The sequence below is a fragment of the Melospiza georgiana genome, chromosome 3, assembly GCF_028018845.1.
Source record: "Melospiza georgiana isolate bMelGeo1 chromosome 3, bMelGeo1.pri, whole genome shotgun sequence".
Taxonomy (NCBI): Eukaryota; Metazoa; Chordata; class Aves; order Passeriformes; family Passerellidae; genus Melospiza; species Melospiza georgiana.
In genome coordinates, this window is record NC_080432.1 from 26,268,242 (window position 1) to 26,289,852 (window position 21,611).

The 21,611-nt window shown below is 40.1% G+C and overlaps 1 protein-coding gene across 2 annotated transcripts in view; it reads left to right on the forward strand.

The window, feature by feature from the left end:
- EHBP1 (EH domain binding protein 1) overlaps positions 1-21,611 on the forward strand; it is a 206,929-nt gene that overhangs the window by 179,674 nt on the left and 5,644 nt on the right. For both annotated transcript variants that reach the window (XM_058020046.1, XM_058020047.1), the window contains exons 22-23: positions 18,026-18,125; positions 19,239-19,312. In XM_058020046.1, the coding sequence (XP_057876029.1) occupies positions 18,026-18,125; positions 19,239-19,312 (174 nt within the window). The remainder of the gene's footprint in view (positions 1-18,025; positions 18,126-19,238; positions 19,313-21,611) is intronic.

Sequence of the window (21,611 nt, forward strand, 5' to 3'; positions counted from 1 at the left end):
TGATTAATTTTAATAGCTACATTAAAAAATACATCTAACATCATTCTTAATTAGAATAATCTCTAAAGCCAGTTAAATGTTTCAGAAGACAAACAGTTTAATTAGCTAACCTACAGAGGCTCCCCTCCCCCAAATGTGCAGTAGTCTTAGACTTGGTGTTAGCCTTTCAAGCAGTCTTAAACAATCGGATGAAAAGGGATTTTAGGAAGATTAGAGGACGGGATGCTTTAGACGTTGTCCGTTAATCATGAGATATGCACCATCTACAAAGTTTCACAAAGAAATGAGAATTTAAATAAAATTTACTTTGGTTATCTAGTTAGCATGAATTACAAGTTATCCAGTGATAAGACTATTTAATAAATGTATTCTTTTAATTGTTGATATGAGCAAAAGTACATGCTGGGGTGCAGTAGCAAGTGATATACCAGATTAACATTCTGAAAGGGACAATGCTTTTTTTCCCAGAAACCAGGCCTTTGTTGAACTATCCCAGGGTGCCACTAGAATTTTTTTTTTAAGGGATTCAACTAAAACTTCAAATAGAATTGTTAGAGTTGGATCTTCAATTTCTCTCCTACCCATCTTCAAAGTGGTTTCTTTTTACTTTTTTTGTTTTGTTTTAATTTAAGAAAGATTACTTTTGGGGCTTAGTGTTTTGTTTGGTTTTTTTTTAATTTGCTCAGGTACAACTTTTTTTTTTTCCAAGACATAAGGAAGACTAAACAATTTATACCTTCCTCCCCTCTGCTTCTGTGTTTTCTGCTTGATTTCTTCTTAGTTTAGAATTAGAGAATTTTTTTGATCTAAAGTCTACTGAGAGGCAATAGGTACTTACAAACCTTTTTTCTGAACGTGCTACACAAATTCTCATTTCTTATTTTTCCTGGAAGATCCTTTTAATTCTTGAAGTCAAAAAAATTATGTTTCTCACCTAAAATTAGTTACAGCAGCACCAGCAGCATCAAAACACTTCTCTTCTAGGCTGAGGTAGCTTTATTTTAAATAAATCCCCTGGCTTTCAGTCTCTATCTACCAACTGTGGGGGGAACTGTTTACCTGTGCAGAGAAGCAAAGGCCACCTCTTAAACAGGAGACATGGACCTCCTTCTGATCTAGTCCCCTGAATTTGTGACAAACAGATCCATAGTGTATGGAGCCCCTTGGGAAAATGCAAATGTCAGCAAATCACCTCTTTTAGCGTGAGGCTGCAGGCTCCAGTCCAGTGTCACACCTCCCGTGGCATGCTGGAAAGGTGTGTGTGTGTGTGTGTGTGTGTGTGTGTGTGTGTTGGGCACCCCTCTCCACTGCACAGCGAGACGTAAGAGCTCCAGACAAAAACAAAAAGAGGGGAAAAACCAGAGGAGAAAAGAAACAATTCTGGATATCCACAAGTTGGCTGATGTGACCCTGTGGCACCTACCAGTGTGCTGGCTGTGACCCAGGACGTGATACTCCAACAAGCTGAAAGAGATGGCTGTCTCCGCTTTCTTTTGGCCTCCCAAGACAGCTGCCTGGTAGGGACCAAATGGCAGGGAAAAAGAATATCTGCCTCACACCTGCTTTCTCCAAACTGCCTGCCACCATGCCAGCGTGCCCAGCAGGCTCCCCTGGGAGGCAGTCCCGTCCCTGGCCCCCTCTCCATGGAATACCAGGACAGGATAGTTTAGATAGTTTTCTCTTCTTCAAAACATCATTAGGATTGAAAAAATGAATCTCTTGCTTGCACATTTTGCATAAATACATGGTAAGTTATCAATTGATGTTCAAACAGCTTAATTGAGTTCGAGGGGGGAAAGGTCATTTAATTGGTCTATTGAAATGTTAACAGAAACAGATATGGCAAGGGATAGACTTTAATGGCTGCAGTGTGGCACTGATGTCTGCATTCACTTGCAAAATTGTTAATTAGGGCACTTTGGTAGTTCATTTGCTTTTGTATTGATGTGCTTAGTCCAACGAGAGAAATTGGGTTTGTATATGGTATTTACATGGGGCAGCAGAGGTTCACCATACAGTCGGGAATGAGAAAAATACAGCGTAAATCAGAATTGGGTTATGATTTGTGACAGTGTCTTCATTGATATCCTGCTGGTTATAGCAGTCATTTTCTAGTAGCTAGTGTATTTTTGCATGTGATTAAGTTTGATATGTTTGCTTTCTTTTTTTTTTAATCATTGTAGTTGTGTACTTTAATGATGCTATAAAATAATTTTTTAAAGTTAGATATACATAGCTTTTTAGGCTAGATAAGAACAAAATGCACAGCAAAACCAGGAATTACATAGCTGTGTTTGGTAAGCCCTGGAAGGAGGTGTTATCTCCTTAAATGCATACCAAAAGGATATATTCAGTTGCAATTCCTGGCCCACAGTCATCAGAGCCAGTGAAATTGCAAAACCACTCCTTAGCTGTGCATTAGGTCCATCGAGCCTCCCTTACAGAACCTAAACCTTTAAGGTATTGGCATTTTGTCTGTGGGAATGGCAAAATTGCATGGAGTGTCCACTAGCATTTTTTGAGGGTGGTAATTGCAGGGATTAGTCCAGGTGCTGTTTCCTAATAGACTTGCTGGATGCAAAGCTTTATATTTGCCTTGGCTGGAAGAAGGCTGTATTGGGTACAGTTTATAATAATACAATATACCCTAGGTACTCTGTATAAACAGAGGCTGCAAGAAAAAAAAGGGGAAAAGCAAGTTGTTGTGAATCATCACTTTTACACCAGGGATGCTGTTGTCCTACCAGAACAAGCTGAGAGAGAAGGGGACATTTTGCAGCAGGTTATGTGCTGATTTTAGCAGCTCCTAATGGAAAAGGGCTTTTTGTTCATTTTACATATATTATACTTTCACATTTGGGTGTCCTTTCTGCCTCAGCCTTCAGGGCTTTGCTCTGTCGGTTTCGATGGGGCATTTATTTAAACTCCAGGCATTCCTGTAGCCAGAGTGGACATCGGCTTCATTCACTCATATGTATTTGGGAAAGTACTTACATGAAGATCACAAATATGCACAGCACAGCTATCTAGTTCTGCAAGTTTAATCCCAGCCCCAGAAAGTTTCATTGTGGCCCTATGCAAATGTATTTACATAGGAATGGGTCTTGGGTCCTTTAAAGAAGGCAACGAAGTTGGAAGACTGAGGCCAACAAATAAATGAAAGTTTCTCTAAATCCATTGGATAATAGAGGCAGTGTTAAGGCTAACCACAGTGTTGAACTAAACAGAGGGATTACTCCTGGGTTTTGCATCAGTTGTTTTCTGCCGGGTGGCCTCACTTGTCAAAAAAAAAAAAAAAAAAAAAAAAAAGAAGAAGAAAAAAAAAGTTGAACAGGCAAACATTCACATGGCACATTGAGAAAAGAAGTATGCTTAATTCCATCAAAGCTCAGAAATCAGTCATTAATTTATTCTAACCTCCAATTGTTGGTCATTTGTGAAACATCTGGCCTTTAAGTCATAAGAACCTAAACATAAATACAATGTGGGTTCTCCTGAGGATGGAAGCTGGGTGCAGGGGGTGCTGTGTCAGTCTATGTACACGAGCATGAGTGCACATGCGTGTGTGTATTGCAGAGCCTGCAACTGCCACTTCATTTTGGAGACTTGGAAACATATTAAAATGAATCCTTCAGTTAATTTACTCTAAAAATTAGATTATTGTTAATTTGCATCTTGGAAAAGTTCTGCCATTCAAAAGAGTATCTTCATGGTGGGTTAACAGTTAGATATTTTGCAATCTTGCAGCTTGCTAGTCAGAAGTAGTTTCTAATGAAGTTGAAATTTGAGATAGAAAATATATAAAAGCTTTCAGGAAAGACATACCCTATTTTCCATATGGCTAAGTAATTGTTATGATATTTGTTTTAAAGCTGGACTTAGACACTCCTGACTGCCCTCTAATTTGATATGGCTGGTCCCGGCGATTCTTCTGCAGGAAACTTTCGTAGTAGAATGCAGTGAAGGAGATAAATAATTTTGCAGCTATAAGCACATGGCAAAGTATAGAAAATAATTCGGTCGCCCTTACTGTTGTGCAGATAACAGTCTCCAGGTTATTTGCTTCTGCTGGGAGTTGGAACCTAAGTGAAAAGGTTTAAATATTTAAATGTTTAAATGGAGATTTGAAATAAAGGTGGCATCTTGGAGCTGACAAAATTCTGCCTTTTGTTAAGAATTAAACCGCTATTTAATTCTAAGGGTTAGGGTGTTGTTTTTATTTGGGGAGAGATTATAGTTCCTTACATAGCTCAAATGTAGCAGCATCTCCTGTGATGAGATTTCTTGTATTACACACAGGTGAAATGAGAGGCATAGAGTGAAATGAGATTATAAATATGATAGAAGAATTTAGATCTGTCAATCCACATGGGAATATCAGAGCTTTCTGTTTTCAGGCAGTTACCTTCTTGTACTTTTTTGTTTGTTTTTTAAAGACCTCTTTGGCCTGACCATTTGCTTTTATTGCTCAGCAGAGGCTGCCTGCAGCTCTCAGGCTGTTTTGACAGTAGAGATAATGATGCTGTCCAAATGCATAACAAAAAGAAAGAATTTTGAAGGTTTTCTATAAAGCAACTCTTTCCCTCAATATTTTTCCTTTTCCCTTTGCTAAGTAAAGATATCTTGAGTCTGCACTCCATTGTGAAATTTGCTGTATTCCAAACCTAGGTCCATTGTATCTCCTTCCAAGCTGGGTTTTATTCTTTCCTACTAAAAGGATATCTGTAATTTGGCAGCGTGGTACACATTATATTAAAAGAAAAAACATCCGATGGGTAAATTAGGGGTGACTTGATGTATTTTTAGCCTTGTCCCTGCCACAGCATGGCTGGAATTTGGTGCTGTGGATGGGAAGCATGTGGGGACCCATGGGCACTCACATGTTGCACGGTGCGTGCACGAGCACGTGTGTATGCCCGACCCACCAACACAATACGTAAAAGTCACGTTTCAACTTTGTTAAAGCACTCATTTCCAAGGCACTGATGTCCAAAGTATTGGTAGGAGAGTGAAGATGAGAGGGGAAAAAAAATCTCTTTAAACAGCTTGTGAAATGTAATGTTTGAAACGGTTCTTTGAGAACGTGCAGATTATGGCTTGTGTAGTGACTCTTCCCAGCTCTCTGGGAAATGAGCTGTTGACATTCTTTTGGGTCATCATCCGAGATAGGAGGGCAACCACAAGGATTTAGCAGATAAATTCATCCAAAAAGACCTTTATCCATTTCATTGCAACTTGGAAACGTTCATGTCGAATAGCAGCATTAATGTAGCCCTTTTAGCCCTTCAAAGTGAGCCTTATGTTTAAAAAAAAAATGACCAGAGTAATAACTTCTATAGGTCTTCTAAGAGGTAATTCATTATTTACATAATTCTGGAGCATAAACCCATCTTTCCTTCAAGAGGCTCTGAAATAGAATTGAGGCTGTTATACAGAGTCTCTTTTGAATTCTAATCAACTGGATCTTTCTCAAATTCATTTCTAGTTTATTGTAAACAGTGGAATTTAAATTAATTTCGTCTTATCTTGTCTTTTGAAGAAAACTAGGAGCATGTTTAAAAGGTTTTTATTTTTAAATCAGCTCAGATTTTATTTTATTTGGTAATTTTGGGGGGCTTTGGGGGTTTTTTAACTTTATATACCAGGTGTCAGGCAGGATGGGCTTTGACAGCCAGATGACAATTACGCATTAGCATAGGTGATTATGAAATAAATAGGGAAAAAAAAATTACTTTTTTTTTTTTTACTTGAACTCAAATGATACTATATAGGCTGAATGTGAGGCAAGGTTCCCACAATGCACTGTGAAAACCTAGGCTAACAACCACCCCGCTGCGTTGAAAACCCCAAAAAAAGACAAAAGCACAATGAAATAGAAAGCTTACCACCGGTAGCTTTCAAAACGACAAACTAGGCAAACTATACATCTCCACCACTCCAATTTTGTCAGAATGCTAATGAGCTTGCTCTGATCTTTACTCGGCTTCCCGTGTTTTCTACATCTTCAAGGACCACATGGCGCTAGCAAAATAAAGACAACTAAATGAGAATTTCGAATGCTTTTTGTGTTGGGACCTGGTGCCTTTCAGTTGACGCACTCGTTGAATATTCTCAACTTAAAAGCGTACAACAGGGGGCTGGGTATGAACTTTTTAGCAGGGGGAAATTTGTACAAAAGTAAATGAGTGCGATGAGGAAAATATGAGAAAAATTTCTGATTAATTTCCGCTCTATAATATCAATGACACCTTCAGCCCCTCTCATACTCCTCTAACAAGAGATGCTGATAAAAGATGAATGATTCTGTGTTGTTCACAGTGAATGTTTAGTGGTTTTTTAATAGCGGCATTCTACATAAAAGACACCAGGAAGTACTCCGCATTAGCAGTTGAGATCACTAGTTAATAGGATGATGTCTTTTAGCTTTTGTCACAAGATTATTAGAAAGGATGGATTTCTGTTCTCATCCCGACATACTTTAGAGTGCTTGTTGAGCACAAGTGCTAAAATATAGGTTTCTTGGTATTGTTTCACATGCAAAGTAAAAGCCCATTAAATGCACCACCTTTTACTTTTTTTTTACCAGGTGATTTTTGTCATTGATCTCTTATTTGCCCCCTTTAGCTGTATTAATCACTTGGAGTGGTCTGCTTCTCAATGGGGGCTTGATGATGTATATGTGCATAGATTCACTATCAAAAAATAAATCCCTTATATGTTCTGCCCCTTCACAACCCTGATTATCGAGCTGTATTTACCAGCCTGTATTATACCATCTTGAATGCTCCTTACTGGAGTCACCCAGTCTGCAAGAGAAATCCGCGCTAGAGTAGGGAGGGGTGAGCTAGGAGGAGGCATCCTATTCCCTAAGCCAAATTTCATCTTTCAGAAACAATTGAATTCACAATTCTCTTTGGGATTCCCAAAAGCAAATGCAGATTTGTATTCACCAGTGTCAGGGCTTGGGGAGAAAAATGGTGAATGTTCAGTTTTGCCTGAGAAATGAATTTAAAAATTGGTTTTGTTACCTCTTCAAGCTTGCAAGCAGACATTATGAAAAATACCTGTGCACGTACATAAGAAGAAAAAATAAAAATCATGGTCTTTTAATGTATTTCATATCTTGCCTAAATGAGGAAGAAGGAATCAGTAACACTGTAAGTTTTATAGCAGTTTTTTGGCCTTGCTTTCCTGCACTACTGTTGTGCTTGGGTCAGCATGATTAATCTCAGGTGGGCCAAGAACTTGCCAAACCACGAGACAGTAATGAATTGACCATGTTATGAAAGACAAAGGTGCACATCCCAAAGCAGAGCAAGGATAGTATAACAGCCTTCCTGGCAAGAAGATGAAAATGTAAAAGTATCACTGGAAGCAACATTTTTGATGCTTGTCTTTTTACATTTAGCATAAGAAGTGAGTGAAAGCATTTCAAAGAAATTCTAGATACGTGGATGCTACATATGTGATACTGGTTTTGGGTCCCTGCTAGTGGTGGTTTGTGAACCCTCTCTATTGGAAGTACCTAACAACTAGGAGGCTGGAAGGATATTACTGATAGCAGTTTGTTTTGGGTGGAAGGAAAGGTTTTTGGCACAAGCAAAAGATTTTTACGCTAACATGATAACAGTTCACAAAACTATGCCTTGGTAGTTACTGCTTGTTTTGAAAGCAATGGGATATTCTAAAGCATTTGTTGCAATGTGTCTCTCTCCACTGTGTAGAAATGTAAACTTGCTGCCAGGGTTGTGGTAATGGGAGCTTTGACAGCTACCAAAACCCCGGGTGAAAGAAGTGCAATGACACCGTGATCAAGGTCTTGTTCACAATATGGTAACTGTGCCTCTCTGTAGCATCCAAGTGTGACTTGGGTGACCTGGGGCCTGCAGAGCTCTGTGGAGATGCCTGCAAAGACACACAGTGCAAAGTCATTCATGAGAGTTTGTTAATGCAAATAAACTGGCACACCAGTGAGTTGATTTTCTGACAGGACTCTTCAGGGCCCAGATCACAACACATACACAAATTTCTGCCCAAGTATGCAATTTATAGTTGCCAGAATCATGTGTTTTATGAGCAATTGAGAACATCTTGAGTTCTTGAGGTTTATCAGCCTCTCTCCAGTTTCCTATCTGTCATGTTGCCTCCACAATCTCTTATTGGCAAACTCATTCCAAAATCCATCGGTCTCTTTCCATTAACAGTTCCTGTAAAACAGATTTGCCTTTGGTGAAGGAAGACCGCCTGGCCATACTTTTCCAATTACCCACTGTTTCTACAGCTGATAAGCTTCCACAAAACAAACCTCAGAGTTTGTCTCTAATTTGCCCCATCTCTTCAGTCTTAGGTCTGTGCCTTGGTAGGCAAAAGTTCACAGGAGGTGGCCTTTCCAAGACCAAACGTGGGCAGTGTGCAAGTGTTCAGCCTTCCCAGGCCAAATTCGTCAAATCCTTAAAGCGGCTCAGCAGCAGCAGTGACCATATTTGTTTTTTCTCCAAGTAACACGGAATCCCATTGGCTGGAGGGACTGAGTGATAAGTCAACCTCCTCTCCATGCACTTCCCTGGCTTTTGTAGCCTCATCATTGCCTTCAAAGAACTTGTCAACAGGTTGAAGCCAGCTTGAAGAAGAGAGTCCAAGTAGAGCACTGCCCGCATAGCAGGAGACTACTCTGGGAGAGCCCTAGGCACTATGAATAGGCTTGCAAGCCTTCCAAAAGTCTTACAAGACCCAACAGACACTTGCTTCTTTTAACTGATTTCCATCTTTCTTTGTGGCGTAGCAGTATAAATGCTCTTTCATGTGGTAGGCATAGTGTTTGGCTTTGTGCCTGGAGTTAGCTTGCTCTACAATCAGTGTCTGCTGCAAAGTGAAGGCGAGGAGAAAGGCCCCTTGGTCACCCCGAGGCTCCTGGCCCACAGTGCCACTGCAGTCTGCAGAGAGCACTGTTGTTTTTTCTTGCGTTTCTCCTATTTACCACCAAAAACACCTTCTCTGTCGAAACTGGAAGCTGTGGGGCCTTGGGACACCTCAGCCTAGCTGAACTCACCCAGTTACTCCTAGGAAGGTTTGGATCCCAGATGTACAAACCTGCCAACTCCCACTAAGAGTACACATTTTCATTAACACAGATACAAGGTCACATTTGTTGCCATCATCATCTCACTTCAGGCAGTTGCTTGGGTTAAATTCAACCCTGTCCATCACAGTAACTTTATAATGTCCACTACCCTTTTCCAGCTCCCTTTTCCAGGAGAATATGTTCTGAAGGAAGTAAGGCAACATTTGGTAAAAATGGAACAATATGCTACCTAGCAGAGCACACTCCAATGACTTTAGGTAAATGGCCTCTCACTTTAGTATCTTACCCACCTATCACTTGCCAGATAAACTGGTAGTAAACTATTCTAAGGAGAGGTTACAAGCTGTACAGAAATTACTATCTCCAATGACAAAACATCCACCTCTACTTGTAAATCTGCACGTGCAATAATTCATCTGCCATACCATCATCCCTCTCTTGCTGGATTTCCAAGCGTAATCTACCTTTTTTTTTATAATTTCAAAAGTTTGAGTGCATCAGTTCATAGTGCATGTTTCCTGTGCTGAAATTTCTTATGAAATTGTGCTTTGTGAAAAAATTTGGGTGCACAGAGTACCAGAGGGTGATAAAGCACAAGTGTTGGTTTCACTCAGTGCTAGGATTCCCTACAGGCAGTTGTCCTTAAGGCATCACTTTCTTACAGGAATCTCCAGGTGTTTCAGTGCAATCTCACCTCTTGTTGCCTGAATTTTGGGGCGCAAATTTTCTTGATCTGGATTGATGGTCCCATACTTAAAATATATTCATAATCTTTATCCAGTCCAGGCATTCTGTTCTGGTTTGTTTTCTGTATTTTCTACTGGCCTCTGTGTTGACTTGTCATGTAGAGAAAATCAGTGGTCTTGCAGGTTTTATCTTTCACAATTTGTCTTTTTGTGGAAGTTTCAGTCCTGTGATAATTTTAGGCTGCCCAGATTGTAGGCCACAAATGTTTGTCTTCCTGTGAGTCAGTCCCACTGCAGGTAAATAAATCTGTGCATGTGCCGAGATGTGGTCAGAACCCCAACCTTCTGTTTGCACAGCTCTCAAAATTTTAAACAGCCTCTCTGATTTTTTTATGTTTGAGAAACTAAAGAAATTATAAATCTTCTGCTTGATATTAAACTAATTTGATGTGTGCTTGTGATAAAGGCATTTCCTTGGTGGCAGCTCCATTTCTTTAGGGTTACAGTATTTTGGGGGCTGAAATAGTCAGACAATGCACTGCAATGTAGCTCTGCCTGGCAGATTCTTGGCAGTTGATTCCTACCTTTATGAGACTCCATTGTGTGGACATCAATGTCTCCTTCTCAACTGCTCTCAGACAGCAAGTTACTGGCCATGAATTTGCCTTTCTAATGTTCCTAGGCATTTTCCCATCCAGCTCAGACTCAAAAACTTGTGCTAGGCTTTCATCTGCTAGCTACCACTTCTGCAGTGTCATCTAAACAACAGTTTCACCTCCTTATCTGTTGCTGGCTCTTCGTGTTCATTTTCAGTGGTTTTTAATAACTGAGGAGGTCCTCCTGCTCTGAAAGGAGGAAATATTCTGGGAGAAAGCTGGGCATGGTAATCTCAAATGGGAGGCCTAAAGCACCAGGTGGAGCAGCCCATCTACTTGTGCTGTGGGGTGTCTGTTGCACGTTCTGTTTTGACACCAATTACTTGGAAAAAATATTTTATCCAAAATTCAGAGGTTTTCCACCAAAGATAGCCCTCTGAAAGCAAAGGAGGGTGATTTTTCAAAAAAATGTGTCTCTTTTGGGATGCCAGAGTTTCACTCAGTGAAAAATTGTTGACCACTTGTCATTTAAAAATTTTCACTGTAGCTTTCAGTTGTGTCAGAGGCATTTTGCAGTAGGTCTCAGGTAACTCTCCTTTACAAAAAATATCTGTTGTAAATAGAGGCTTTTCTGCTTAAGTGTTTGTTGAATTCAGTAACTCACATTAAAAACAAAAGCTCATCTGTGCATAAGCTGTTCACAGTGAGCAAGATGAGAAGACTATTAAAATCAGTGGGAAGTCTGCTGCTGGCTTGGAAGCGTTTGAGACCTTCCACCAGCCTTTGTTAGCAACGTGAGGTTGGTCAGCAAAACCAGCCAGCGCTGTTTCTCGTCCCTTCCCGTGTTCCCTTTCAGTAAAACTGTAATGGCCACAGCAGATCAGCCCCACAGTCTGGTCCAGAACACTCCACTGGAGAGGGACAGGTGTGGCTTGAACTCAGGCTGGGGCAAGAATCTGTGCAGAGGGCTGTCACAGGCTAACCTGGCCCCAGGGAACATTTAATTTAACCTCTAAAAATTAAAGGTTAGCTTGTGTCCTAAAGCAGGAGGATCCAGTTCCTACCTCCCATGGTTTTTTGTTTGTTTATTTGAATATTTATTGCTGCAGCTTTGCCTTTCCATATTCAACATCCAGCCTGGTTTTAATTCTTGCTGAGCTCTTAGTTTCAACATTGCCTCGTGGCGACGAGTTCTACTGGTAAATGATGAGGCTTTGAGGAAAGATCATTCTTTTTATCGGTTTTAAACACACCACCTTCAATTTCAGTGAATTTCCCCAGGTTCTTATGAGACAAGATGAGACACATCCTAGAACTATTCTTTATTTGCCATTCATGTTCTCCTTCAGGTAAACAAGCCAATCTGTCCACTTGCTCCTAATACAGAAACTTGTAAAAACTTGTCCCTATGATTGGGCGAATGCAACTTTTTTTTTTTTAAGCAGACAACTAAAGACAGTGGGATATGTTTTCAAAAGACCTTCCTGTTAAATTTGTGGAATTCACTGGCATTTGAACAGCTCTCAGTAGTCACCAAGCTTCTGTCAACTACAAAATAGCCCAGAAAGAGGAGCAGAGCGAAGTCGGCCAGTTTTTGTTGTTATTTGCCCCGCTCCAGTTCCCATGCACTGGCATTCTCCTGCTGGCCTCTTCACCCAAGTGTGTTGAGTGAAGAAAGCTTCTTCTATTCTATTTTAAAACTGTGTGTAAACATCAGCAAATGGATGAAGAATGGACTCTGTCTTAAGTAGGTTGTTTTTCATGTAGTTCTGTTGAGGTAAATGGGAGACATGGGAAGGGTTCTGTGTTTAACCATGACACCATGGCACACACACTACGCACAGTGCAAATAAAATTTAAAAACAATTACTGCTTAAGACAGCATACAGAGTGATTTTTGTAAACCTGTTATTTCTTGCCAGACTGAATGGGCTGGTTTGGGATGCTGATGTAAACCCTTTATTATTTATCCTCTACAGGTTGTAATTCATTTTTGCACAACAGCTAAATACATTTACATTTAAGGAGTTTTTAAAAAATATTAATCTATTGTCTTATCTTGACAGATTTATGATGGTATAAAGTGTAGAGGAGTTACTGTATTCATACATTTATACTGTAAACTGATCTTGTCCCTGCATGTTGTTGCTTTTTCTTCCTTTTAAGTGGTATTCTCAGTGTTTTGTAGCACTTTCTTCTCTGTTTTCTTAGCAATATACAGGTTTACTATGTTAATCCATATTGGGTTTGTCTAATGCCTAGCTGCCCAAATGGCTTAAAAATAATGGGTCTAATGGTACCTAGATACACTGGTAGCTGGCTGAGTTTGAAAGTACTTTCAGCAGGAAAGGAAAAAAAATTGTTCTTTCAAATTGATTCAGAAAAGACATTTGTCAAGATGCTTCTTATTTAAATAATTTAAGATATCATTAGCTTACAGTGTAAACAAAAATCCATTTGTAAATCCAGAAGAACACTAAGAAGGATGTGTTTGTAAAAGACTGCTAGGAAGCTGTACAACATTAAAATAAGCTAGTTGCTTATATTGTTCTCAGAAAATGGTAATGTGTTTGTTACTGTGCTTCTTGAGTATTGTAGAAGAAAATAGACTCAAGTTTATTTCATGTAACAATCAGAAATATGTGTGATTAGCCACAGGAGAAGGGAGAGGGATTTAGGGTTGTGGTTTGTTTGGTTTTTTTTGTTTTTTTTTGTTTTTTTGTTTTTTTTATTGGCTATCATTAAAATTCTCACTATCAGTACTTTGGCTATCACTAAAATTTGTTCCAGTAAGGGACAAAATTACCAAACTTTATGCTGCAGCCTCTATTGAATCCTGAGCAGGAGCTATTACAGCTTGGAATCACAACTCAGAAGCCAGTAGGAGCTTCTCATATCTGAGGGCAGAATTTAATGTCTTGTGCTATTTGAGGCTTGGTGTTGGGCTCATTCCTAATCATTGAGGAGGGTTCTGGTAGATGTCAAGTGAAGAGAAGAATAGAGCACGCATCCTTCACCACTCAAGCCAGACAATGAAATTAGAAAATGGCACTGGGAGTTGATGTGAGAGAATTCCCTTGGATTCCTAGAGAAAGAATAAAACAAGAATGAATTAATAAAAAAAAAAAAAAATAAAAGAAAAATGGTGGGGGGGGGGGGGGAGGAGGCAGAAAGGAAGAGGGGAAAAAGAAAATAAATGAGAGAAACCCTGCCAGAAGCCTCCTCAGGTTAAAGTCCAACATTAAAAACTGTATTGACTTTTCACATAAAGGCGTGTGTGCTCACTGTTTCATCTGAGTTTCTGGTGCTGCATTTTTCAAATCTCTTACCGAGCAGTTTGCATGCATATGATGTTTGCAGCACTACCCGCTCTTATTTGAAGACTGTTTTCAGAAGTCATTATTGAACTATAGGATAAAAAGGTATAAGCATAATTACGTGTTAAAGAGAATAAATATGTTCTGCTAGATAGTTAACCAGATGAGGTTAAACAAGATAAGATGAATTCTGGTCTTTTTAGAAAACTGGCAGTCTTCATTTTAAGCTACAATGTAAAGTGCTTTATCCTGAGATTAGGTATTGTGGCAGAAGCTAAAACTGCCTTTTTCCCCTAACCGTGCCAGAATACAACCTCCTTTTCTTTCTGCGCTAACAAGACTGCTTTACCACCACAGCCCACTCTAAGTAATTAAATCAATCCTTTGTACTTACCGTATTCTCCTCTAGTGACGGTACTAGATCTGATTATATGCTTCATGCATATTCAAAGTACAGCACTGACAGCTCTTTAATGAGCTCTTACTTAATCAGTACGAACAATGTTCATCTTGTTCTTTTTTTCCTCATACATTAGAGCTAGGAACAGTTGGGGAAAAAATGAAACATCCAGCATTCATTTGAAAAATATATTGTACTTTGAAAAGTGTCTAAGCTGGAGAAGTTGCATTCTGCCCTTTAAAAGTCTGATGGACAAATTGGATTACTAGTATTGGATTAAATAACAAATGGTTAGAGGAGAAATGAGAAAAGCTCGCTGTGATCACAGGCTTTAATATTTTTTGTTACTTATAAAGCTGAAGGGGTCTTTAACCAGTTATTAAAGTCAGGATTAATTTGTAATGGTCCAACTTACTAGCTTTAAAAGGGTTTTGTTGTTGTTGTTTATCAAAAACAATAGTGTAATGCATGTATTATGGAAAAAATTTAAGTTTAGGATCTTTGGGCTATTTATAGATTTTCAGCATCTTGTACTGGCTTAGATAAGGGGTTTGCATGTGTGGGATCGATTTGTTCTCCAGCATGAGTTTTTTGCTTCATTTTAATAATCTGTACAGTTTGTTGGGGTTTTTTTCCCCACGAACAGCACAGATACTTTCCCAATTTAAATTTTCAAGCATTTGTAGCAAGTCAATTAAATACTTGTTTTACACTTGGAAAGTGAAAAAAACAACCACCCCAGCAGCAGCTTGAGTTTTACAAAGTGAAACCGTGTTGAAGAAAGGCTTTTTCTAAATTTTTTATTTAGAAATTGTAAATGTGAGTTTTGCTTGCAGTATTGCTGCAGTAAGAACACTCAGTTTTTCTTTGTTGAAAGTGTTTCATGTGCATCCTTTCACCAAGTAAAAAAAAATGAAGTAATGCTCTAATGCTAGTGTATTTGCCGAAGAGTTATTTAAATTTCTTATATATGGGAGTTCATCTTTATTTTGCTTGCCTGGGAAGAATTTGTTTCAGCTCTGTGCACAAGAATTTAAAAGCTGACAGTCAACAAATAAAATATCAGCATCGACTACTATTAATATTGCACACATGTGTCATTTCACTGATCAAAAAGGCCTTCGCTGGGGTAAAATTGGCCTTTTTCCAAATTGCAAGCTTTTTCTCAGCTTTTTCTTTTTTGCTCTTTCTTCTTTTGTTGCTGCCCGGGGATTTGTGCCTATCGCAGCCGATATCACATGACCGGTGTCAGGGCATCACATGGGTCCAAAGCGAATACAAAAACAGATTTAAAATTCTGTAAAAACAATCAAGACTTTGTTAATTCACTTCTAAACCAGCCCATTCTGTGGATATTGCATGTGCTTTGGTGTCAGCACAGATATATTAAAATAGGCACCTGTGCAGATCTGGCACGACAGCTCCAAGCTTTACCCAGATCTTTTCTCATTATATGTTGCAACTAACTGTGTTTAGGAGGAATGCATTAATAGAAAGAAGATTATATCTGAAGTCTGTGTTCTTAACCTGTAAGTGCATGGTACGAAAGTCAACAAAGTCAGATCCACCATTGAGCCCAACACTTTGGAGACATTTATCTCTCCCATTTCTTTTTCAAGGCTTGCAAAATTAAATGCAGCAAGAGCTTGTATTTATAATCTTTGAGCCAGACATCCCTGTCCACCCCAAAATTAACAAATTTATTGAAATGTTACTGTAGCCACGAATGTCTGGTTGTGAGAACTTTGCCACATTGCTAGTAAAAAATCTTATACATTACAGAATAGACTGATCATTTTGCAAGGAAAAAAAAAGGCAAAAAAATCCCCTTCTTCTTGACCTCTCCCCTGAGTAAGTTTCAACTACTTGGTGCATTTCGACAAAAGACTGGTAATACTGATTATTATCTACTTCCAGAAGCAGACCCTGTTAGATGGAGCAGTACAGCAGCAAGGCCTTTGATCTGTAACTTACCAGCAAAGTGTACTGAACTGCTTAATATTGTTGTAAATGCCATGGAATGATATTTTATGCACAAAACCCAAAGTGGAGATATTGGGGGAGAGCGTTTCTACATGTCAGATTTCTTCTTTCATTTCTCCATTGCCCCAGGAGCTGGGCCCTGCTGCTTTTGCTTGGAAAAGCACTGTGGGTCCATCTGGGCTTTGGGATGCTTCACCCTTCCTGTCTCACTGCTAGCAAATTGTGGCCCTAAAAGCACCATTCCAGGAAATTTCATTGACCAGGCACTTCCCAGGCAGATAAATGGGTATGGGTGGATGTCTCCTATCAGAAAGGAGGGCCTGCCAAATGTAACCTCTTCTTACTGTGTGCGTCCACTAGTTCCAGCCCAAGCTGACCCACTTCCCTGCTCATCTTCTTTTCCTGCCATTGTGTGGATGCCTCATGGCCATGGCAGAGGGAATCAAAGAGTTTGGAGAAGGCTGGAAAAGTTCCCTTGCAGGCAGGAGGCTCACACCTGGTGAGGGTGAGACTCTCCATGTAGGTCTGGGCCTGCACGCTGTTGTGGCACTGGGGTGTGAACATGCACATGGTGAGCATCTGAAACACTTCCATCCACACACTGAATGGTTTGGTTTAGGGCAAAACAATGTTTTTGCTGGTGTCTTTCCAGCTCCAGGTGCTAGAAAAGGCTTCTGTGTCACTAGGGATCCTATGGTTTAAGTTAACAAGGTAGCATCCCCAAGTGTGCAGCACTTTGCATGAGAGATTTCAAACCCCTTTACAAACACCAAAAAATTAACTTTCAGCACCCTTGCAGGATCAGGACAGGTGGTTATTCACATATTGCACACAAGGTGCTTAAACTCAGACATCTACCCACACTCTCCCAATGAGGCACTATCAAAGCTGGGAAACAAACTCACATGACCAAGCTCATGCTCCTTTGCCTTTATTCCAAGTTCATTCCTAGATTCATTTTAACCATATGAAATGTGTTTCATAATTCAATGAGGACCATATAGCCTTTGCTCTTCACCTCAGCATGAGGGATGAGAATGGCAGGTTTCCACAGAATCTCAGCCTCCACAAAGGACTTCCTCCATGTCCCTGAGCTCAGAGAGGGTGGAATTTGGCTGAGCAGCCCCTACATGGAAAGCACAGTCAGGAGCCTTCTGGACACTCATCTGCCTTTTGCTCAAGGTGCAGGGGTGGTGACAGAGTCTTAGAGAGTCTGGTAGGGTTTAGCACTGCCTATGAAGAGTCCTGATCCTGATCCTGATCCTGATCCTGATCCTGATCCTGATCCTGATCCTGATCCTGCCTGGGGTGAATGGGGGCTAGGGGAAGGAATGCTAGTCCATGCATACACACAGGGAACCCTTGGGTACCTGGATCCCAGAATGATTTGTATTTGTGCAGATGCTCCCTTTGGTTGCAGGTTGAGGAGAGGAGCAGCTCTTTCCAGCTCATCTGGAAGAGTGGCCATGAGCACAGAAGCTGAGCAGGTGCCCACACCTTAGCCAAGAGTTCAGGATTAGCATCTCTTCTGCAGCTACTTTGATCCCTGCCACATCATCCTGGCTGTGCTGGGTTTGCATGGGTGGAGTGGATCTTGCCTGTGGGGATTGTTTTTGTGTTTGGTGATGACCAGACATCTTTTAGCAGTAAGGGTTGTTCACTGGAAGCATTGTAATTGCATAGTTCATTTGGGAGAATTTAAAATACACAGTCCTTTTAAAAGGTATTTATTTAGGGTCAACATGATAAAGAACACTACAATGTGTCCTGGAGGATGGCTGCTTTCAAAGATTTATTTATAAACCAGGCAGGACTTTGCAGTCATATGATATTTTTACCATTTGAGAATATGCATTGTCATGCTCGGTGATGCTGGCAACTGATAGTCCAAAACCTGAAATGAAAATATGTACCTCAATTTGTGAAATGCCACAGAAGTAATGAAGTTCTCTTGATTGCAGGAAGAAACACAGAAGAGGAAGAAGCTATGATGCAGGAGTGGTTCATGCTGGTTAATAAGAAGAATGCCTTAATAAGACGAATGAACCAGCTTTCTCTTCTGTAAGTACAGATGAACATATGTATTTACAAAAGGGTGATTTACTCTTCAGATAAAAGCAAAACTTTCTTTACTCTCTTCCCATTAGGCTTCAAAAAAACCCTCAAAAGTGAGTAGTGTGGATGTGTTACACATTGAGTAACTTGTTTTTCTCATATTTCAGACTTGAAAATGAGAAGCATGCAATAACACAAGATTAGCCAGAGCTGTGAAAAAAAAAAAGAAATATTAAGCACTGTTACATTTTCAAAAGCCCAACAGCAGAATAAAACTGCATTTTAGAAATGCACAGATAGATTTGGATTGTGCCTTAGATGAGACAGGTGAAGTCTATTCAGAGAGAAGAGCCAAATTTGAGTCACTACTTGCTTTGTAGAAAATCCTCAGTCCCATCTCTGCTGAAGGGATGTCAGTAAATCAGTCACAGGGCAGTGATACCACTGATAGTGCAAAGTAAGGACAAATGAACCTTTTCTCACTGGCAGTGTTGAGGAAGGGAGAAGGTGCTGCTCGTTTGTAGAGGCATCCTGCCCCGAGTGCTTCTCTTGCAGTTCTTTCACTTTGATATTTCTTTCCATAATGCCACCTAGTGTAGATGCCTGCATACTTCCCTGGGAAGAGCCTGTGCTCACCTATCTCCTGCTGGGTCTGAACTTGACAGAGGATTTTACCTGCAAAATACTAAGCTTTCTAATCCCTTGTCTAATTTTTATTGTTGGTTAGGGCAGAATATATACAGAATAATTCTTCCAGTGTCATGTTACCTTGGTGAATAGGTTGATGCTGGAATTTGCTCATTAGATCTAGGGGAATATTTTATACTTTGGACATTCCACAACAGCTGTTCCAGAGATGAATATGAAATAATTGCATCCTGTAGCACAGTGGAGTTAAACTGACAGAATTAAAGCCGGCCTTAGGTGAAATGAAAAGGCCCTGTTACTGAATAGGCCACCTGAGCCAGATTTTAAGTTTGTGTATCATTTGTTTGGAGTAGCTTAAAGTTAAAGAGAAAAGTCAGTTGCGAGTCCTAAAATCAATGTAAGTTAAAGGTGCTTTTAAGTGTTTAATGATTTAGTAATTAACATATTGATGAACATTTGCAACTTGCCTAGGGAAAAAGAACATGACCTAGAAAGGCGCTACGAGCTGCTGAACCGGGAGCTGAGAGCAATGCTGGCTATTGAAGGTAAGAGCAGTGCTGGGGCAAGGAGGGAAGGCTCTCACTGCCAGACTGGTTTGGCACCTGGGAGTGCCAAACGTGGAGGCTCCTCTGAAGCCCAGTGGTAGTGCTGATATTTGCATCACTTCAAGTGATAGCACACGGCAAGTGTGCTGAGGCTGCAATCCCAGTATTAAGTTTTCTTCAGGATTAAAAAAAAAATTAAAGAAGAACCAAGATGCAGGACAAAGAAGTATGGTCTTGTTGCAATAAACTTTGAAAACAAGGTGATGAGGAGGTAGAGCATGTGTGTGGGGTTTGCAGGTTTTTGTTGCAGTAGTGCTCTCTTGGTTTTCCTCTGGCATCGTGCTGCTTTTGGTGCCACAGAAAAAGGAAGGGGTCACCCACAGAAGAGGGCCTCCTCCTTTTAATGTCCCAGACCTGTTCTACAACAGTAACTCACTCAAGGGGAAAAAGTCTCGATGGTTTTGGTGGTAAAACACTAAGTTTGTCAGGTAAATATTTCATCAGGAGCACCAGCAGGATTAGTGCGATCCTTTGCACGGAGTTTCTCCCTTCCCTGTGACTCTCCCCAGTTTAGTCACCTCACCTGAATGGAGGTAACACTCAGGGGAAGATTGACACGGGATAAATGAAACAATTGCACCCCTTCCATAGGGCTTTCCAGTGAATGGTACAGTAATCCTTGGGATGATTCATAATAAAAAATAAACATCCAGATAGCTTAAACCATTGCTTGCATTATTTTCTTATTCAAATATCTTAAGTGTTTTCTAATGCTGCACCACTTATACCTCTCAGTCACAAATGCTGCCTTACAGTTCAAAGATGTTTGCTTTAAAGTTAATCCTTTGGGCTCTGTAAAATGGACCTTTTGTCTAATCAATGCAAATTGATTTTGCTATTCTGTATTGACCTCTCAACCCTTTGACTGTCCATGGTAATTTCTTTCTTCACCTGATAAGGTACCTGATCCATAATAAATCAATTCTAATTAGTTTGGAGACTTCACTGGGAGCATAAGTTTGTTGGAAAAAAGCAGCAGGTTTCAGGTAGCTTTTTCCTATCTCTCCATCTGTAGTTATATTTTTTGCATAAGGCTGTCTTCACTATATTCCTGGATAATCCTGGGTGATAAATATATACATTGCTTTCTGCAGAGACAGGCCGGACTAATTTGGAATTGTACTGATGAAAAATTTAAAACATAAAATAATCTGAAACTAGAGAGCAGCTAAGATATCCTGGATTTGAACCTAAACTTTCGATGTTTCATTGCCTCATCTATGTGTACTGCCTTGGAATGTCCTAGCAGCAGCCTTTGAATGTCTAGCAGCTTCTGCCATTTACACATTGTCTGGAACAAAAATGTTTTTTTAATTTCTTTTTGTAAATTCAGAGAGGTATGCCCAAACTCCAGAACATATCTTTTTCTCTCTCTCTCTTGTTTTTTCTCTTTTTTTTTTTTTTTTTTTTTTTTTTAATATGCTACTGGTGGTATGGTAAACAGAGGTTTAGGAAGCAAACATAAGTGCTGGAGAAATTTGGTTATTTTGGGGGATTTTTTTATTTATGCAACAAAGTCCTCTTTTAGCATTTTAGCTCTCAACAGGATTAGCGGTCTTCTAGAACTTTTAACAGTTACCTGCTTTTACCCAAAAACCATATTAAAGGAGAAACTCTTCCTGGATTTAAACACCTGTGAAAACTCAAAATACGCATTTGTGACATCTCGCCTCTCGATGGGCGCATCGGTGTTTTCTGTATTCAGAAGATGCAGAGATGCAGTTTTTGGGAAGCCCTGCTAAAACCACACCATTTCCAGTGTGATTTCTCTGGAGAAGCAGGGGCTGCCCGGACAGCCCAGCACTGTCGGCTCCGAGGCCATTTAGCCGATTGCTAATGAGTGCGTGGGCTCCCTGAAAGAACGGAAAAGGCAGATCTCACTTTTACCAGCGCCACTTCCAAAACCGAAGCATATGGGCAGGAAAAAAAATACATATGTGTATATACACACACATATGTATATGTAACAGGATGGGAGCGATTTGTTGGTCCAAAAGAAAGGCAGAACACACCAACCCAAACTGGAACTTAAAAAAGGAAAAGTCTTTGAAAGGTGGTAATTACTGTTTTGGTAAATTGCTCTAACTCTTCCACGCGTGACTTTGCTGTTTAAAAATCTGTCAGCCAATTTACTTAGCTGGTTGATGACAGGGGAAAAAAGGAGCGAGAAGAGCTCTGCGGAAGGTGGGAGCCTGCTGATAGAGGCAGATGAAGGCGGCTCTGCCGTGCCCGTGGCTGG